The sequence below is a fragment of the Carex rostrata genome, chromosome 24, assembly GCF_964058835.1.
Source record: "Carex rostrata chromosome 24, lpCarRost1.2, whole genome shotgun sequence".
Lineage (NCBI taxonomy): Eukaryota > Viridiplantae > Streptophyta > Magnoliopsida > Poales > Cyperaceae > Carex > Carex rostrata.
Genome location: NC_135941.1, coordinates 4607729 through 4629878, shown reverse-complemented (window position 1 = coordinate 4629878; position 22150 = coordinate 4607729). Strand labels below are relative to the sequence as shown.

The following is a 22150-nucleotide window of genomic DNA, read 5'->3' as shown; positions in this document are numbered from 1 at the left end:
ATTAGAAAAATATGATATAAGAGTTATTCAATCAAAATAAAATAAATAAGATGTAAAAGAAATGAATTAGACAAATGAAAACATAAATGATATGATATAGTTAAAAAATTTAAGACTTAACACTATCTATAGAGTATCAAGTTAATGTATAACTCTACAATAAATTTATTAGCGTAATCGTTTCAACAAGTTTTACCATTTAGGTTAAAATCCATCTGCATGAACTTGAATTTATTTTTTTCTTCATACGGACGATTCCCTGCAAATTAATTTTCATCTATTTGGTGATGTAGCCTGTCAGTGTACAAGCAACTAAGCTAGGGGTGTAAACGGTCGGATACAGATGGATAGTGATCATACCGTATTCGTATCCATTGTAATCTTTCAGATACGGATAGTTTCAGATATAGATACAGATCGGATATTAAACACTACGGATACTGATTGAATATCGGATGAATACGGATCAAACATGAATATAATTTAGATAATGAAAAATAAATTACTAATGTACATTCTAATAAGGAATAACATCTAAATATAATTTTTTTTTCATCCATATAGATCTAATATTTTTCATAATAAGTTTTTGATTGCAAAATATATATCATATTATCAAAACATTGGTCACTATTCATGTTATGGTGTTATATTGTTCATCAAGATCAAAATATATATGTACATGCAGTTTAATAAATCATTAGTATGAATATGCAATTTAATAATATAGATTATATTTGTTGTAGTTTAGGGATGTAAACGGTCGGATACAGATAGTTAAAAATCTAACCGTATTCTTATTCGCTATAATTTTTCGGATACATATACGAATACAGATAGTTTCGGATACAGATACGGATACGGAATGTGAATCGGGTAATTTAAGTAATTTTTTGGATTCAGATTCAGACGAAATCGGATAATATCCGATCCATTTACACCCCTTTACTAAGCAAGTGAATACATTGCGAATTTATTTGATACATGTATGACGAATTGACGATCATCTTAATATTGTATTGATCAAATAGAATTTGTCAATAAGGAAAAAAAAAAACTGAAAAAAAAAATGATAAAAAATATTAAGAAAGATAGATATGGAAAATTATATCTTTCTTTTTAAGAAAGAAAGATTATTTTCTAATCTTTAGAATTTTCTTTTTATAATTTGTTGAATTCATAAAAAATAGAATAAAATATCGAGAATTTCTGATAGAATTCTCGTCTTTCTTTTTTAAGAAAGAGCGAGATTAAATTATATATATTGTTATATAAACATTCATAATTGCACACATTTCATTGTCCATACAAATGGATCAAATATATTACAGTATTATACTGGTAAGCATGCTTGCGCCTCTCTCGTTTCCTTCCATCTATAATACCATCCAGCTCCGCTATTTTATAAGATTCACTAGGGATGTCCAATCAAACAAGATAGATCATCAGAATTGGCGGAGTGTTACATTTTGTGAAATTCTAGTACAAGGATCTGCAATCGGACAAGATTATCAGAATTGATGGAGTGTTAAGATTCATAACATAATTTTCATGGTATACAAATTGGAGGTCCATAATATTGTTCCATGCTCATAAAAAAATAGATGCTTTGTATATCTCTAGTTATTTCCAATTTGACTACAAATATAGAAATGGTAATACTGTACTTGTGACAATATTTTTAAAATATGCAAATTCACAAATTGTAATCTACAATATTTTTAAACTATGCAAATTCTCAAATTTTAATCTACATTCATCCATAGTTTATGATCTGCAATTTTTTCATAAAACATCGATTCAAATTATGCTATCTGACATAATCTAATCAAGATTTTCACAAGTCCTACGGCCATTTTTATTAATATCCTAAAAAAACACTTAATTTTAAAAATAACTCTGTGTGTATTTTTTTATTTATGCCCCGACCGTCTGGACCAGGGGCGGCCTACAAAGGTAGTGAGGCGCCCGTGAGAGGGGTGCTCCACTAGGCATGGTGAGGCGCCCGTGAGGGAGGCGCTCCGCTAGGCATCTAAAACCCTTCCCCACCCGTGATCCCCTCTCTATCTCTCACTCTCTCTGTCTTTAAACTCCGCACCACAGAACCAACAAAATTTCGGCTGCTCCGCCACTGCTCTCCGCCGGCGCCGGCCGCTGCACTCCTCTCCCTCTCTCCCCACCGCCACACCTCTCCTCTCCCTCGCTCGCTGCCCTTCCCCTGCTGCACCACCGAGCCGCTGCACTACTGCGCCGCTGCCTCCCTTGAGCCGCTGCCAGGACTGTTGAATGTATGTTTTTTTTTTTGCTATTCGATTAGTTTAATTTAGGGTTAGGGTTTAATTGTGAATGTGATTCGATTCGATTCGACGATTGAATGTAATTAAGTTATATAATTGTTGAATTCGATTCGATTCGTTCGATTTGATTCGATTCGATTGAATGTGATTGAATGTGATTGAATGCAATTGAATTCGATTAAATGCAATTGAATTCGATTAAATGCAATTGTGATTGTGAGTAAATGTATTTGTTCGATTCGATTGATTAAATGTAATTGTTCGATTAGATTAGTTGGTGACATATATAATAAACACACAAAAAATAAGTAAAAGAATTTGATCCCTCTTCATTTCGTAATTTAGGTGTTGATTGTTATCAAATGTTAATGTATGATCTCTATAAAATAAATTTTTGCATGTATATTATAAATTTTTGCATGCATGTTATAAAATGTTATAAGTTTTTGTATGCATGTTATAAATTTTTGCATGTATATTATAAATTTTTGCATGCATGTTATAAGTAAAAGAATTTGATATTTTTGCATGCATGTTATAAAATGTTAATGTATAATCTCTATAAAATAAATTATATTATAGAAGATTAGTTGACCAATTCAGGATGACAAAAGTTTCCTCACATTTGTTTTGAAAATGAAAAATAGTCTCACATCCTTCAAGATTCAGGGTTTATGGTTACAAATTTAGTGTTAGAGTTTATGGTCGAATTTCTCAAATTGCTTGAATTGGGATGTTAATAAAAAAATTAGGGTTAGGGGTTATGGTTAAAAATTTAGAGTTAGGGTTTATGGTCGAATTTCTCGAATTGCCTGAATTGTGGGATGTTAATACAAAATTTGGGTTAGAGTTTATGGTTAAAAATTTAGGGTTAGGGTTTATGGTCCAATTTCTCGAATTGCTTAAATTGTGAGATGTTAATAAAAAATTTGGGTTAGTGTTTATGGTTAAAAATTATATGATTATTATGTTGTATAATTATATATTAAGTAATTATTATAATAATATTGTAATATATTATAGATATTATGAATATATAAATATTATATAATTAGTATCTTATTAACAATATATAACTATATAATTAATATTTTATATTGTTAATATATTGAATAATTATTATTAACATATAATTATATAATTAATATCCTATTTTGTTAATATATATTATTAATTATTATAATAATATTATAATATATTATAGTTATATTGTTAGAATAAATTATAGTTATATTGTTATAATATATTATAGTTATATAATTATTATGTTATATTATCTGACAGTAGGATTTGAACTGTAAAATGGGTGTCAATAAAAAAAATTTCATTAATACTTAAAAACTATAAATCAATTGTATTTTTTTTATCTTAGAAAAAACATCATATGTTTTAATTGTCCATAATTGTTGAATTGCTTAAGTTGTGATTGATTAATATATATTTTTTGTAAATGTAGTATGCTCAGAAATAGACGGTGGGGAGTACGAGCTCCAGCTGGAGCGAGTCCAGATGCTGTGGATCCGACTGGAGCGGGCGGATCCTCGGTGGATCCGACTGGAGCGAGCACGTCCCCGGTGGATCCGACTCGAGAGGGTCCGTCGTCATATGAGGATACGACTGGTAGGGGATTTGAGGATCTGATTGGAGCGGATCCATCGTCTCAGGCCGGTTTTACAGATGGCGTGCATGATCCTGACACATTTAGTCTTCTTCTATTGACCCATCATGTTAAGCACCGCGTCTCATTGGCATCTGTTGAGGTACGTGATTTTTATACTTAATGTAAATAGTACTAAAAAATTGACACAATTTGAGTCTCACAAATTGATAATAAATACAGGATAATGTCATGCTTACGGTGAGGCACCGCAGATCTGAGATTCTGTTCGTTCCCCATGAAGAAATGCAGCGATGCCTCTTGAACCTTGGGTTGTATCAGCTTGCAATGATGCCGCAGAGTAAGATCGGTCAGTCTCTGATGCATGGTATAGCGGAGAGATGGCGACCTGAGACCCATACATTTCATCTCCCGGTCGGGGAGATGACAGTCACCCTTGGTATTCATCCCTCGTTTTCATTTCCCTTTCTGGTATGACATCAATAGCATCAACATCAATATTAATATCAGTTCGATTAATGGGTACCGGTCCTGACTCAGGCATAGTTGGAAATCTAGGGATTATGGGTGTCTGTCTGGGTGGTGGTGGTAACTCTTCAGTATTTTCCGGGGAGTTGTGGTTGTCATAAGGGGAGTGGCTGTGATACCCTTGGTTGTCATAAGGGGAGTGCTGGTGGTACCCCTGGTTGTCATAAGGGGAGTGCTGGTGGTACCCCTGGTTGTCATAAGGGGAATGGCTGTGATACCCCTGGTTGTCATAAGGGGAGTGCTGGTGGTACCCCTGGTTGTCATAAGGAGAGTGCTGGTGGTAACCCAAATTGTCATAACCTGAATTGTCATAACCTGAAGGTCCAGCCCTAGCTCGGAGAACCCTCTTCGAATATATGTTCATTACCTGGACCCCATTGACCGCAATTTGAGTGTACACAACTCTCCACAAATTTGCATCTGTTAGTGGATACCTCACAAAGTAAGGTCTACCCCCCACCCCACGTGAGTTGTCAATCCGTGTAGCCAATTATATTTCATACCTGTTGGGGTTCACAGCAGTCTTTTCGTATATTAGCTGCTTAAGTTCCTGAAATGTGGTATTTTCATTATCCTCGAAGCCAAATGCGGCATCTTTCGTGTACTGCACGCCATCTTCACCCTTTTGTAGCTTGCCGCCCACATACAATGCAACTAACATCTTTCTTTAACAAACTACATTTAAAAAATAATTTTATAAGTATTACAGTAATAAATGGCTAATTAGGAAATAATGCAAAAAAACAAAAAAAATATACCTGTTGCTACAGTAAATGCAACAGTAACTATACAGTGATTACTACAGTAACTATACAGTAATTGCTACCGTGATTATAGACTCACGATACAGTAATCAATGACTAATTACTAATTTAAAAATATTTCAATTAAAATAAATAACGTATCTGTAGCAGTCGCCTAAAAATCGCCAAAAATCACCAAATTTTTCGCTGATTACTGTGCTGCACAGGACGTCGGTGTGTTTGAGAATGGCAGGAGAGAAAAAAAACTGAATTTATAGGGATGCATAGTGGACCGCCCGTGTAAGGGGCGCCTCACTGGGGTTGTGGGCCGCCCGTGCCATGGGCACCTCGCTAGGGCTATGGCCCGCCTCTGCCCGGGGCGCCTCACTTGGGGCATGGAGCGCTCGTGAGGGGGGAGCTTCACTGCGTATTTTGGGCCGCCCCTGGCCAAGGCGGTCGGGGCATAAATAAAAAAAAAAACTACACACAGAGGCATTTTTAAAATTAAGTTTTTTTTTAGGATATCAATAAAAATAGCCGCAAGTCCTAGGACTACAGAATGTGCCAGTTTATTAATTGAAATTTATCAACTAATAAATACAAACCAATTACCTTAAAAAATTATCCAGTCTGCATCCTATCACTTTCTTTAGCTCTTGTATGTAGCTCCTGCAGTTACAAAGAATTATACGAGGATTGTTAACCAACATAACATATAAAACAGATAATATGATATATCGCACATTACAAGCATTGAAAATAAACCAAATTATTACCAATAAAAAAAAATATGAAACCAATTATAGGCCAAATTGTGATTTCTATTAGAACCAAATTTTGGCCGCTCTAAATCATTAGTTTTCAAGTCTAAATGTTAGTTTTGAGAAATTAATATTCTGGTATCATATTCTGCTCCATTCTAAAATTTTGTTCAAGCCACGCTCCAAATAGCCTCTCTAATTCATAAATCAAAACCCAATACAAAAATGATCAATTTCGATCAAAAGAACGAACTGTGCTAATATATTTGAGATACCTTTACCATCTAAGTTGATCTAGACATACACAAAAATAGGAAGTAAATAATGATTTGCCAAATGCAAAATACAAGATAGGATAGAAAAAATCAGTACCTTTTCGCGATGGGAAAAATTTTCAGCAATTAATTAACACTGTTTCTCATCAATCTTCGCCGGAGAGAACATTGGAGAGAGATTAGAAGACTTGAGAAGAGACGGCAATTAGAGTGTCATTGAAGAGAGCATCTCGGTGCGAACGTAGTAAAACTGTCGGATTGGAGCATCGGTCGCTTGATCACTATTAATATTCGTCGGAGAGAAGCACGTCTCTTATTTCATGCCCTGGGAAGAAAGAAAAACAATAAAAAAATGAAAAGAAAGATGAAGGTTCTAAAGGAGCTCGTTTTTAAAGGTATATTTGTTTGAGATGGTACAAATTTAGTCAAAAGAAATGATTTTCTAAGAAAAGGAAGATGATGACTTAACTAAGGAGTTAAGGAGAAACTTTTAAGTCTGTTTAAGGAACTATTGTTCGGCCTACCTAAGATCTTAAGGAAGGCTAAGAAACTTTAATTCCGGCTGTCGAACATGTACATTTAGATAATTGGCGATTTTAGTTTTAAAACCTATCAATCAATTTTAAACACTTAATTCAATCTATTAAAAATTATTTATTTCGTAAGTGATATGTTCAAGTGTTAAATTTGTAAATATTAAACTTATACAGTATAAAGTCCTAAGAAATGAAAGATTTATAAATTATTTTATTATCGCCATTTTTAATCATTTTCGTATTTACTTTTAAATTTTTTAAATACATAAATGCACTAAATTTTTAGAATTCTGCAAATTAAGTAAATCTTTTTATCAATGTTAGTGAATTAATAAAAGGTTAATTAGAATAAATTTCACAAATATAAATATAAGAGGTCAAATTAGCCGGGGACAATTGGGTCATTAACCACCGCTGCCCATATCAGCTACCCTTTTGTCCACTTCCCTGTTTTATTACTTATTAGTTAGTTTATTACTGATCACAACCGATCTATAGAATAGAGAGTGCGTATCCTCTGAGATATCTCAACTTTTGCGTGACCGACGTGTCCGGTGCCTATAAAGTCACGCAAAGTTTGAGATATCTCAGAGGATACGTATTCTAGAATAGACGGGCCCAATCTTTCTATAGCCTCCGTTTGAGGGTTACGGTTACACCTGAATTCGCCCATTCAATCTCAAAAGTTTAGACGATGGATGTGGATTCGCTCATGGCGACTGAATCGAGGCCGGAGATGACACATTACTTCTCATCGGCTCAGGCAGCAGCCGCTCCACCCCCGTTTGGCCTCACACCCGAAGCCCTGGAAGCACTCGGAGAGGAGGGAGGCCAAGTCTCAGTGTACTCAGGGTCCCGCCGCATGCTGTTCCATGGGCCCAAGGCGCTCGAGGGGAACTCAGCTATGCCTCTTCCGGCTGGCACCGCCTCCTCTCATTACTCCAGCTATGCACCATGTGGAGAGGTGGTTCTCAATACTCCAGCCGCTCCACAAGTTGACTCTGATGATACAGATATATTGTTTGATGTCGACCCCGACTATCATATGCTAATCGTGCAACAGGGACAAAGGTAATTTCTCAGTTGTACTATGCTGTTTCCTTTTGAGCTCTGACTATTTTGGGTCATGGTCTTCCAGGAAAAGTGTTGCCCAAGTAGATAGAGCCATACGGCATTAAGTTAATCCCAGTATATTTGTCAAACCGAATGACTTACCAACCTGAGCCGCAAGGGGTTAAGGTACTGTGTTTTGGGCCCAACACGTTAGTTTGTTATTGAATTGTCTTGGTTTACTGTTCTTCTCTCTGTCGCCGTACATCTAGGAAGTAGCATTCCCAAATTTATTTAGTGGTTTGTCAGCAACAGAAAGTTACTCTGTATGAAGAAAAACTTAATTAAGCCATGTAGAAAGTCCTAGCGGTCCAAGGGGGGTTAGGAGAAAGAATTGAAATTTGTATAGTCGGTAATGCACACAAAAATGTGATTAAATTTCATTTAATAAAGGAGTACAAGTACAAAAGAATTACAAACTCTCTTGTGTCTGTTAGCTTCTCAATTCATGGCACACATTAACATTTGGCGCCTACACTTATTTATACTTTTCTATGCTGGTTTGTTAACTGATTTACATCCAATTTACAATTTTCTAGATTAATCTACATTATTTAATCCTTATCTAAAGAGTCCATTATGAAGGGTGCTAGAATCTTCATTAATTCTGCTGGAGAAGTTTAGATGTCTCCTAAATGAAAGAAGTTTACAACTCCTCACCTTTATATTGACAATTTAGTTAATTTCTAACATAGTATTTATTTTTCTTAGTTTTGTTTGAAAAATACTTATACTGGAACTGATATTCATGGCCACTAATTCAAAGCTGTAAACTTCTGTACCTTTCAATTTAGCACAATGTGCTTCAGGAGACCGACAAAAGCTATGGTACAGGTCATCAAGGCTGTGATAACTCGGTGTCTACGTACTAATGGGACATTTGCCGATGCATTTTCCATTACTCATCGAAAGAGGAAGCAGCAACAGCAACTGCAAGAAAATGAGGGTGGTTCATGTGAAAAACCTAACGTAAAACTTCCAAGCACCATCAATGTGCATGAAACAGGTAATTATGTGCATGAGGGTGGTTCATTCTCTGGTACTGAAACTTGTGGAGTTGGTATCAATACGTAATTATGTAGCATACTGGATTAGCTAGTAAGGTTCTCAGATCCCAGGTTGATATATATTTATGTCCCTTGTAATTTTACGTCTGTTCTAATGACTATTCGGTTTTCGCTTGACAGATAAAGAAAGTTACAGGAAACATCAAGTTGCGTCCCAGCAATCGTCGTCCAAAACCAACTCCGTCAATTGAGCAGCTGATGAAACTGGCGAGGGAAAAGGATGAGCGATGTGCACTGGGAGTTGTCTTTGAGGAGTGGAAATTGAGCGCCCCCGTTTTATCGGCAATCCCCCTTGTACCTTCCCTCCACAGCCATCTTCCTTGGTTTTACATGGCTAATGCTTGGCCAAGTCAAGATAACCACATTTTCGGGAACATGACGACACGGCAAAGCTTTTTAGTAGCGAATTCTGATTTACAATCTAGCTTTTGCTTATTGTACTCCAAAGATGGATGGTTGCTCTTGCAAGGGCGCGAACGAGACTTTTCTTTTGCTGGGGGATTCCCGAACTACCCAGTATTTTTATTGAATCCTTCTACTGGGGCCCGCATGGATTTGCCGGGCTCTTGTTGTGTAAGCGGGTATGCTGCATTCTGTACCACAACGCAGGGCAGTCCGGGGTTTGTTATTTATGTTCATTGTAGGGGGAATATTGTGAGGGTAGACATGATCCGACCTGGGGGTGCATACTGGGAGGAGCATCCTTATGTCTTCAGACATGGTCGAATAGGCGACATTATTAAGATGGTTTTATGTGGTGGCTCTGTGTACTGCTTTTTCACATTACACACCCTAATTTTCAAGGTTGAAGATCTTAGCTGGCAGCTTGTAACAGGTGGGAGCCTCAAGCGCCATCTTGTCCACTTCGAGCCTCTTGAGGTTGAAGGAAAAGTTGTGGTGGTCGGCAATCCACATTATTTCCCCCGTGTTTTGTCAGGGCAAGACTCTATACCTTTCTTTAGGATGGAGATAAGTGGAGACACGCTTGATTGGGTGGAGATAACAGACAGCGATGCAGAGTTGGACGGGCGCATTTGGTTTATCAACCGCTGTCAATCATTTTGTGTAAAAGTTGCGGGGTCTGGGCAGAAAATTTGCTGGTTTGAACGCAAAGGATCAAGTGAATTGGGACACAGTTCTGCATATGCACTGCATTGCTTAAATTTGCATACACGTGCCCACTGCAGGCTCACCGCAGATTCAGTTATCTGCACCCGGTCTGCATGGGTTGACCTAGGCTGCCCCTCTGACCCTGTTCTCTTAGACCATGGGATATCCGGCGACGACCTTATTCCTGACTTCTGATGACATCATATTTCTACATTTTGTCTCCTTGCTTATTTGTTTTCCTTATATGTGAGTCTTGTAAATTCTGTTTTGGATTTATAAGACTACATTATGCTTGCAATTATGTTTCTAGATTGTATTGGTAATGCTGTATGTGCATGGCCTTCTCAGCAGAACTTGGACTGAGCAAATGTTAAAGTTTTCTAGTATAGTATGTTGATATTGGATATTTTATGTTTAGGTTGAACTGACTGAACTAATAAATGAAGGTTACTGGGGACCCCAGTGACATGGTTAGGAGTTGCTTTCTTACCTGACTACAAGCTTGATTTTCCCCAGTGGCATCCTCATGTACTATATTATTTTTAGTTTTCATTTCTTTTTCACTTCCTATCTTTTCCGGGCATCTATGTATTTGAGTACTCTTAACAGCGACAATTTCTGGAAGAATTCTATCTGGTCTTGTAAGTTAAAGATGGACCTTAACAGAGACATTTAAAGTACCTTGCAGTGCTTGTACCCACATTGGAACCATCATGAATTGAGCTTTTGTCAGTATGCTTTATGTCTTTCTTCTTTCAAGTAAATTGTGATAAATAAGTGCCTGCAATGCATGAGAGTTCATCACTATGGTTCAGCTCTTTTCAATCTTTTTTTTTTAATTTTTTTTTATTTGTGTACAGACCAGTTAGACCCAAGGAGAAAAATCACTGCCAGGAATGCACTTTTATATCCACACTTCCATGGTGTTCAATTCATTCCTAATTTCTGGGATTTGAACTTTTATATATAGTTTTGGCCTTTTGGAACTTGGATGCACACAATCTTGCAAGTAAGATGCACCCACTAGTTTCCGGGATTTGCAATTGTCTACACTCAAAGTTTCAAGGGATTAGCAATTTATAATGCGCATCACATTAGCTCATGTATATTATTGGGAAGCTTAGATTTTGTTTGTCTCAGTGATAAGTGTTATAGCCCGTAAATATTTAAATTATTAATTAACTAACAAATTACAAATTTTGACTAATTAAATTTTTTAGTTAATTAACGAACGAATCAAATTACGAATAATCATTTAATAAAACAACATTGGTCCATTAGGCAGTGACATGCGTTTTGTTGAGGCTACAAAAGGGGTTGGCAAGAGTATGCTTATCTGTGTCTGATAAAGAAAGCACTGTAATAGTACTTATCTTGAGAAGCCATGGATATCTCGTTCTCCCTCGGTTCAAGTGTATCTATGAGTACATAGGTACTGGTTAAACAAACTAAGGATTGGTAAATGCATATTTATAGAGAAGGGAAAGATACTTCAATTTTTTTTTTTCCCCCCAAATATCAGAAAGCAACAGTGTACAGTATAGCTAGGTTCGGCTTGACTTGGACTAGCAAGTCTGACTAGGATATGCAAGCAAGCAACAAACAGGCCAATGAAATAGCTGGAATGTACTGGACATTGACTGGAGCCAAACTAGTAAATTGTTGAATTAACATTGCTTGTTATGTACCTTTCAGGTCCTTTGTTTCAAAGAGAAAAGGGTATATATAGAACTAGTTGCCGATCGATCGAGGCAATATATGCTGGTATCCTCAATGACTTTGGAAGTGGAAGCAATGTCGATGTTTGCGTTATTATCAAGGTACACAAAGACACATGTTATGATGTGATTTACTATTTATTATTGGATCTTTTATCACAGGCATGCAGTATTATTATGTTTATAAATACCACTCAATATTTCTGATCATTTTTCAATTCAATTTACGAATAGTCCATCATCTTAAACTTGGTTTAAGTAGGAAGAATGTGATAGGCCGGTCACCTGTCTTGAGATACCAGACCAGGCTGAGTATTACCATCCAGCCAGCATGAGTATTATCAACAATTTTTATTACGATGCTTTAAATGAGACAATTCAAACCGTTGAAACCAATCTACTTTACGAGTGATGCGTGTACATGCAAAATTTTAAAATTTTCGAATTTATTTAGTATAAAGTCACGAGTAAAAAATATGACTTCGTAGTTCATGCATTATAGCAAGTTCCAAACAGCCAGCTATGCTCATGGACCCACGAGGTTAAATTTTTTAAAAAGAGTACTACAAAAATCTAACCTTACTCATTGTAATGACCTTTCATTCTTTCAAGTAGAGACGCATTAGGGCATACAGCATACTTAATTAAATGTATAAACTTGTTGGTGAGGGAGTTATGGAGGTCCTGCTAGTCTAGAGCTGAGGCAACAGATTTTTGTCAAAATTGGTCCAATTTAAAGATAATTAGTTATAAGAAAATAAGATTTAATAATATAAGCAGACAACATTTAAGTTAACTAATATGCTCAGTTTGAAATGACATAAAACAACAACCTCCAGAGAAATGACATAAAACAACAAATTTATTCATCTGTTTTGTTTCTTTTACCATACAGCTCTACGATCGATTGAAGGAAACTGGGCCTCAGACCGGATGGCCAGCAGCACCTGTAGTTGAAATAACTGACAAGGAAAGGACGAGCGGCATGACATCGATGCATGGCATAATTAACTATCTTAATCTATTCAAAATATTCAAACTACCATATAGTAAGTATCATTTTGTTATTTCAAGAAATATCTTAATATATTCAATCTGAGCCTTTATTTAAAACCCATATAAATTGAAAAGAAAAAAAAATAGTTTATGTTGCATAGCGCGCTGTAGCTTCCTTATTTGATTTCGTTTGATGGATCTCTCATTTAATAATTAATAGTTTAATAAAAAGTTTAGTACATCAATTGCAAAAAAAAAATCATGGTTCAAATCCAATCTGAGCCTTTATTTAAAGCCCATATAAATTGAAAAAAAAAAAAAAAAAAGCTCATGTTACATAGCGCGCACTATTTGCGCTACACGCTATGCGCTATAGCGGACCGCTATTATCGCTATAGCGTCTGTAGCTCAAATAGCGAGTTTTGATGTCATAGCTTAGCGTTTAGGGTCCAAAAACGCTATAGCGCGCTATTTAGAACACTGATATTATCTCTAAGAAGCTCCCAGTACAAATTTGAAAAAAAAAATGATTTTCTTTTAAAAAAAATAATTTTAAGGAGATAATTAATTGATAAATATTTATATTAATAGTTTTAAAAATAAAATTTAAATTTAAAATTCAACGTTATAAACATGATCTACATAACAATGAAATTTGATGTATGTATTAATTCTCCATATGTCAAGTGACTTAAACTTTCAATGATTTGATATTAACGATTAATGATGCATCACTAAATAATAAATAAATCACATACAATTTAATTGCCCGTATACAAATTTAATTTTGAAAATTTGCTATCATTATCAAATTAGTAATTTAATTATCAAGTGATCCTCCACCACACTATACGCATAGGATATTAAATTATTATCTTTTTGACACACCTGACTAAAATTGTCTAGATTTGATATGCCTTTATGTGAATGCAAATTTTCTTTTTCTTCTATAAAAACATCTTTCTTTTCCTTGTTCCCTCTAGGACCTTGCTATACTACACTTCAATCATTGAGATTTGAGTATAAAAAGTTTTATTATATTTTATTTTGCAAGCTGAAAGTACAGATGTTGTATCTTGAATTCTAAAATAGACATGGAGCGCCAATGTTTGCGTCTAAGAAGGCAATTAAAGCATGCAAACTTATAAGCTTGTAGAGTATATAAAAAATGTTTCAATAAATAAGATTATCCAAAGCTAAAGGAGGTTAGGATGGTTGATGGTTCAAATGATCATGATAATACATTTTGCCGTACAAGTAAGAACCATATTGAATTTTGTTTAAGAAGCTATGATCAAACATTTTATATTCGCTATCAACAAAAAGTAGTTCAATAAAATAGAATAGTCACCATACTTAGCCTCTGAGAAAATCATAATTGTAAGCATTGAAATGTGATGTCATGAATAAAAGTAGTTTTAGAGGTAGGAGGAATGAGCCTGTTACTTGATAATTATGACCCTTGTCTCTTTCCTAAAGACATAACATGATATACAACCACCATAGGACACAAGTAGCAAAAATTGGTGATAAATCTCTGACTGGATGAGCATGGAGGCAAAATTGTTAAGAAAAAATTAATTCTGGTTTGAAAGTGATTTAATTTATTCAGCTAACTAGACTAAAATAAGCAAGAATTTTGTGGGTTACTAGTTACTAATATAAAAAAAAATATGTTTGAAATAATTGTTCAGAGAAGAAACACACCACCTCAGTTAATGAGAACTAAGAAAATTCTAGCAATGTTTTAAGACAGTAAATTAAATTAAATATGCTTATCAGACGTTGATATAGTCAATACTAATTCTACAAATTTAATTGAAATCAAAATTTCAAAGTTTTCTAGGAACAAACTGCTTGAACAGCTAGAGACTTGGAAATACAATTGCACGAATCATCCCCAAATTTGCATTCAAACAGACCTACAAAAGAAAAATATATAAACTAATAAAAAGTTGATCTCATAAAAGCCCAATTAAACAGAAGATCTTGACAAGTATATCTTATTGCTATTTCAACAGTACACTTGTCATTGCATACCTTTTCAACTATCAAGAGATATGTTTTGTTTGCCTTTTTGCAAAACTGATTTTTGTCGGATCACCCCCAGTTTCTTCAAAAATTACAAGTGTGTTTTTACCAGTCGGATGAAACCATGATCTTGGTACATGGTACCTGACCAAAGAGAAGGAATTTTACAATTATAATTTATCCTATAATATTTTATACCAAGAAGCTTCATACTCAACCCTGATACCAATGCCAGTATGATATCAACATCTCCTAGTTATATATATACACTCATGGTACAACTACATGATGGTCATAACTTTCATGCCTGGTAATATACAAGTTAGTTGTACACAAAAACCTGAATTACTTGCATCCTCAGCCCTATACCTGTTTATATTTTAGAAAAATATTATGGTATTGAGAAGACATTATACCATCTTTGAGTGGGTTCACCACAACCAGTACGGCACTTGTCAGGGAAGAATTTGCCTCGGTAATTGCAAGTTGAGGTACATTTGTCATTTGGAGAACTAGCTCTTGGCCAATATCTCCCAATTGGATACCCATTTAACCAAGCCTGGCCTTTTCCCATGTGTTGCATGTCAAGACCAATTGGGTCGTTGCCTGTTGGTGTGTCAACTATTACCTGAAATATACATAAGAAAAAGAAAAAAAAAAAAAGGCAAATTGTTTAAAAGATTTGAAGGTTAAACCAAGTACTACTTTATAATCAGAGAGCATCCTATTGTTGCAAAATGCTTTGCTTGGTAGACTGGTTTGCCTGTTTTGCAACATATGCATATTTACAATTTTAATTTTCCATTCAAAAATTAGGAGGGCTAAAATGCCTCCTTTTGAAAATTATACAGAGTCCATTGAAATTACTGACCCATTATATGATCTATGTCACATTCTTTGTGTGCACACACAAAATCATGTCACTACATGCAGCTATTTTTTGATGGACATCAAAAAGTTCATAAAATTCTACTCGTCTGGTTATTTCTGTGCATTGTTTTTGTACTTGTCATGACCATTTAACTAAACCCGAAGTACCACAATATATAACGTATTATGGATCTGTCTAACAGGTTATTTGTTATTCACGTTTTAGATATTTGACTCCTTCAGCTTTCACAAAATGGAGGCACAAAAAATAGAGGTACTTGAACTTTTCTCTTTAAAAGTAAGAGCAATCAAGTAAGTTTGTTTTCACTGGCTTCTACCTGTTTTACTCAAATATATTTGAGGAAAAAATGCACCCTAAAACACCAATAAGACACCAAACAGTCAAGTGTTGATTATAGTAAAGATATGCACTGCTGAATTTGTATACTCAAATATATTTGAGGAAAAAATGCACCCTAAAACACCAATAAGACACCAAACAGTCAAGTGTACGATTATAGTAAAGATATGCACTGCTGAATTTGTATACATACTGGCTATCAACTCATCCATCCCATGAATTTGACCCATACTATGGCACTTTCTATGTTCTTGCTAAGATATGACTTAACATACATATTATACAGCTTCTGAGGACAAGTGAAAGGATATATAAAACCATTACCTTGTACCATGTCAGAGGTTGGTTATTTGGTGGTTGAGAGTATGTTTTCCAGTTCAAATCACCATTCTGATATGGACTGAAAAGAGAAAGATGCTCTCCTTCTAATCCGATCTTTCAAAAACATTGAAAAAGAATCATAAATTTGATATTTTATATCAATATTGAGAGTTTCTCAAATAGAAGAAGTAATAATAAAAATAAAAATAAAATAAAATAACAATTAAGTATACCTTGTAGGCCCATTCATGTGAAGATAAATTAAGGGTCCTGCTTGTCAGACCACAAATCTTTACACTAGTGGGACCTGCTCCGACCCATTCATAGAATGGCCCTGCATTCTTTTTGTGTTTATTAAACAAAGGAAAATTAGAATATAGACTACTCTCAAAAGAACACTAATAGCATTGTGAATCCAAATAATTCAAAGTTTGGACTTCATTAGTTTTACTATGGATGCTTTCAGCATGTGAAGATATTGACCTTTCAAAAAATTGAAGATTAATTCAATACAAGTAAACACAAGTAGGTATCTCATGTAATGATGTAAATATTAATAAGTTAATTCATACAACAATTTAATCCATCTTAGTCAAGAACATTTTGTAGCATTAGCCTCCAGATGTCAAGGTTAACTCTGAGGTAGTTTGATCTGTAGTGAAGTTACCTCCTTTCTCTTTCTCTTTCTCTTTTTTTTATTTTGAAAGAAATTGATCTCATTGTACCAAGGGCTTCTATTGAAACACATCAGTTCAGATGTAATTCAGGAAAGTCACTTACTTGCAACCCAACTGTCATGCTTAGCAATGCAAGGTCATTTCTCCCAGGTTTTAAGGTTACCGGCGTAGTAAGATTAAATTTACTCTCCGATCCATTTCCATATCCACTACCTAAATTTAGAAGCATATAAAGAGGATCAATACAAGCAGTAAATATTCTGTAGATTGGTCACAGATTTTTCGTGTTAGTTATCAGACTCTTGATTAAATGGCAAGAAAATATTATCAAAACTAAACATTCAAATGAAGGAGAGAAAAATACTGCTTTGAAAGTAAAGAGAAAAAACCTTGGAGTTTTCCGTTGACAAAAACATGTGCAGCATGGCCTTTGGATTCAATTATGAGAAGAGATTGGTTTGAAATCTTTTCACCTCCCTTAACATAAAAGCTGTCATTGCAATAATAAAAGATCGAAAAAAAAAATTAAAGAGCTGGCAATAATATGTGTAAGCCATTTTTCAAAATAAAAAGGCACAAATCTTGAATTTTAACTTAGAAGATGACATTAAATTGTGCGCCCTTTTCTTCAGGCAATTTTACTTATACACTCTTTTAGACCAAAAGTTGGTTTGTTACTTGTTATTTGTGTACCTTGTGGTGTACCAAAGATAATCTGTAGAATCTTTGGTAGTATTGATATGATCGATCAAATCATTTTTTACAAAATCAGGTTTACCCCAAATTCCAACCTTCTCCTGGAAAATACTCCAACCTTCTGGGATTTGCAAATTTTCATCAATCATTTCAACTACAGAAGTTTGGGTTTTGACCTACACAGAAATAATTAGTTCCACATCACTTATCAAACAGTAGAATTATTGAAAAATTATGTAAAAATATAGTTTTAACATATAACCAGAGATGGAGTTAAACCAGTTAACATAACACTATTGTACCCTTTCATTGTTGACATAACACTAGGTCAAAACCCTTGACCTTGAAGAACAAAGTATTAGACCTAAAAAGTTGAAAAGTTAATCTCATTTTTTTGTCTATAAGGCCATATCCTCTCTATGAGCTATGCAACTATCAACAAACCTGTTCAAGGCTGTTATAGGAAAACAAGATTGATGGTTGTCTGTGCAAAGGATAGCTCAATGAGGAGCTCAGCAACATAAAATCTAAGAAAAAAAATCAATCAACAGAAAGAGTACCTTTGCTGTATTAAATGCGACATTTTTACAATCTGGCAAGATACTGACTGACCAAGGCGGCACATTATAAGCCCTATTTTGAAAAACAATTGATTTATCCTTTTCTTCGTCCATATTTGCAAGAAATGCAACACATCCCCCAGAATGATCAGTATAGATATTTGCCTAACAAAAAAAAAATTGGAAAAGCAATCAGTCAAAAAAGGAGAAATCGGAAAACTAAAAAGAGAACCAGATATCAAAGTAATTTACCTCTTGTAAAGGGCCAAAAGTGAGAAGTTTAGAATTGCCAAAAAGAAGGGTATTTTCGCATTGTTTTATAGCTTTGTGAAGTTCCTTCAAATGCCCCCATTTCGGTTGCCTCACCAACCCTAATTTTTCACCAAAATGATGCACGAAAATGGCAAAGCAAAAAATTAAATCAAATAGGAAAGACACAATATTCCCTATATTGAAAGAATATATATATATACGTACCATATTCATCAATTGGCGCATCATAATCATAGCTTGTTGTAATGAAAGGTCCTCCAGCTGTTCGACCAAAGTTTGTTCCGCCATGATACTTCAAACAAAAACCACAAAAAGGAAAAAAAAATCACTGTAAGAGGAAAAATAAAAAAAATATTAAGAATATGCATAAATATTTTGTAAGAAAAAGTTACAAATATACCATGTAATAATTTTGAACCGTGCCGCCTTTTTGGAAAAAACGCGCAACAGAAAAGGCAATGTCTTCAGGGGGTCGGTGTGGGTTGGTTGCCCCAAAAGTCTGAAACCTAAAAGCATAATTAACTAGATAAATACCTCTACATTTTTTACCATTTCTAAATAAAGTTGAGAAAATAAATTATTGTGGCTTACCATCCAGGCCAATTCTCTGTCCAAATTTTAGGCTTATTTGGAGAATTCGGTGTAAACTGGTCACAGTAAAATGAGTTGCAAGTATTTATCTGCAATGGTCCCAGGGTAAATAATAAAAATCAAAAGTCATACTAAAGTTTTGTTTTTCTTGCAAATTACACTCAACATTTTAGAGTGCTTTATGAATAGAAACTTGCATAACGATTAAAAGAAAATGAATTATTATTAAATATTAGGGTAAATTGCATAAATAGTCCCTAAAGTATCACTCATTTCTCATTTGAATCCTTAAAATTTTCACTTTGTACCCAATTGGTCGTATTATTGTCACCGGTCAAAAAGTTTGAGAAATCCACGTTAACATCCATGTCATGATGATATTCATGCTACGATGTATATAATATTACTTTTTAATTGACTCCTAATGACATGGACATAGATTTAGTACCCATTTAATTGATGTGTGATGTTGTGGATCGTAATATTTGTATTGTCGTCGTATTTATTATTTTTGCAACAAGATATACTATTTGCCTTCCTAAATTGATGGTGCAATGGATTAAAAAGTATTTTTTTTCAATAAATAGGAGCAATTTAGTACTAATTAGATACTTTTGAAATTTTAAAGACCAAAATGTTAAATGAGTGATACTTAGAGAACCATTTTGTAATTTACTCTAATTGTTAATAACATAGCTTCTGGAAAAACTTATTCTAATTATCACACTTGCCAAGAATATTTCCTTAATTCTTAAAAAAGTTACCCCCATCTCGGTAATTATATGGTAGTAAGAATGAGAAAGTAGGAATAACTCAGGGTTTTGAGTGTATATTCTGCAAAAATTCTAAAAGGTGCAGCAAAATTATTTTTATTTAGTTAATATTTAAGATAATTGTGATGTTTTATTTGGTTTTCAGGACATAAAGTGATATTTTTCTTCTTGCATGAAAATGCAACATTTCTCATATTATCAAAAAAGTCACTATCAGTTGTGAAGAATTCTAGGTGAAAACAAAAGGAAAGTAAGTACCTAAATAAATAGGTAAACAAAGTGATATGTAGTTACCACATGATCAGGTGCATCATATTGTTGGCACATGATCCAAGGTACACCAATATCCTGTGAGAGTGCCATGCTGGCAGCCCACATGGCATAAGGCTTACCACCATCTCCATAGACCTTTTCTATGTCACCATATTCATTTTCTATCTGCAATTAGCTAATGTGGATACCGTTAAAATTCATAGTCCCATTTTATGATAGATAATAGACAAGCACGGCTGGATTATTTGATATTTAATTAACAATTTGACCAAATGACATATGCATTTACTGAAGTTTGAGAGAGAGAGAGAGACCTGAGCTAAGATAATGTGGCCACCTTGGGAAGCAAATAATTTCTCACTTTTCATCATACTGACTATATATTTCGTGAATCTCTCCATATGATTCTGTAGCCAATGCCCAACATTAAACAAAATGTAGTTCATTAAGTAGTAGAAGAAATGGTTTGTTGTTCCATTAAAGCATTAAAAGTACAAATAATTAATAAAATAAAAGCTGTCATTTTATAGCATGAAACCTTGAAGGGCTCATCATTACTTCGGAATGTGGTACCGGGCACATAATGTAGCCAAACCGGAACTCCTCTGCATTTGATAGAAATTATTGAGATAACAAAGGTTCAAAGCTAATGGCAGATGTGAAATAAAGAGTATGTTAGGATGTATTATTCAAAACTTGCCCAAAATTCCACTCAGCAGCAACAAATGGTCCAATTCGAAGGATCATGTAGAGACCCGCATCTCTAACTATCTTAGCAAATTTCACCAAATTGAAGCGATCTTCAAAATAATACTGAAAATACCATAAAACTTTCTTAAATGTCTTTGCAAAAAAGGTGGTGCATTAGTGCTAAATACAGATCTTGCAATAGCATATATGTAAAATTTATGTAATAAAAGGACATACATGCAAATTTCAGGTCACCAAACTTTCAAGCCCACAGAGAAGCAAGGTTGAAATTTGAAACAGGGTTTTAGCTTAGAATCTATATACAACTCCTAAAAATTGACATTTGCAAATATACCCTCATAAAAGGTGGGATTTTACGCCATATCTTCAAGGTGGCGTAAACAAAACGGAAAATAATAATAGCAGAGAGAAACTGAAATTGGGACCCACATTGCCAGGAGAGGGCTCGTGCCCATTCCAGAAAACATAAGTCTCAATTGCATCTACACCTCCTTCCTTCGCTGCCTCCACTAGTCCCGGCCACATCTACAATTTTCCAAAATACAATAAATTAAGTTCTAACACAACTCTAACCCACAGAGACGCATTCAAGGAAAGATATACAGAGAAAATGTACAGCAGGGACGCTACGGGGGTAGTGAATGGAGGCGGAGATGATGATGCGGCGGCGGCCTGAGATGAAGAGAGAGCGGCCATCGTAGGTCACATTGCTGGAAAAGCATAGGGATGGAAAGAAAAGAAAAAGGAGGAAGAGAAAAGGTAATGAGAGACTGTGTTTTGAGTTGTTAGTATTGCTTCGCTTCGCCATTGGTGCACCCAGATGGTGTTGGAATGGAAATGAACGATTTCTGTGTATTATAGTGATGAAGCCTTTTAATGGAGAGAGAGAAAGGGGGAGTCTGAACGGAAGCACGCGTCAGTCGTCACTCGTCAGTAGTCAGTAGGCTTGTATGTAGGGAAATAAATCTGCTGTTATTCCAATGGAATAATAGGGTGTTGTTATTTCAATTCCAACCATTCAAAGTTTTTATACACGAATCTCAATGAATAACTTTTTTAATTGCATGAATCTCAATGATACTTTCAGATCAAGTAATTTTCTACTTATCTAAAAAAAAAAAATTATAAAATTTTGTTTGCTAGTACACATTCAGATTAATTGATTTTTAGATAGTAAAAAGTTTAAAAATATGAAATTTTGTTTACAAGTATATAATCATATGGAGATTATATTGAACGGTTCAGATTGATCGT

At 34.6% G+C, this 22150-nt stretch overlaps 2 protein-coding genes across 3 annotated transcripts; one reads left to right on the top strand and one right to left on the bottom strand.

Annotated features, from left to right (window-relative positions):
- The first annotated feature begins 7416 nt into the window (after positions 1-7416).
- LOC144575324 (uncharacterized) lies at positions 7417-9189 on the top strand. The gene is made up of 3 exons (XM_078325417.1): positions 7417-7829; positions 8663-8874; positions 9056-9189. The coding sequence occupies exons 1-3, from the start codon at positions 7453-7455 to the stop codon at positions 9124-9126; spliced, it is 660 nt and encodes a 219-aa protein (XP_078181543.1). The 5' UTR covers positions 7417-7452; the 3' UTR covers positions 9127-9189.
- A 5315-nt stretch (positions 9190-14504) lies between these two features.
- Positions 14505-21817, bottom strand: BGAL10 (beta-galactosidase 10). Of its 2 annotated transcripts, XM_078325414.1 has the most exons (19): positions 21513-21817; positions 21326-21421; positions 20886-20998; positions 20724-20790; positions 20500-20592; positions 20207-20350; positions 19140-19228; positions 18949-19054; positions 18753-18840; positions 18528-18646; positions 18276-18440; positions 17713-17891; positions 17409-17509; positions 17123-17232; positions 16576-16683; positions 16346-16456; positions 15207-15418; positions 14800-14934; positions 14505-14681 (listed from the first exon to the last, which is right to left on the bottom strand). In XM_078325414.1, exons 1-18 carry the CDS (start codon positions 21702-21704, stop codon positions 14811-14813), a joined length of 2217 nt encoding a protein of 738 aa, XP_078181540.1. In that variant the 5' UTR covers positions 21705-21817; the 3' UTR covers positions 14505-14681; positions 14800-14810. The 2 variants fall into 2 exon arrangements, with proteins under 2 accessions (XP_078181540.1, XP_078181539.1); XM_078325413.1 differs by lacking the exons at positions 20886-20998; positions 21513-21817 and having other exon boundaries at positions 21326-21391.
- Between the last annotated feature and the right edge of the window lie 333 nt (positions 21818-22150).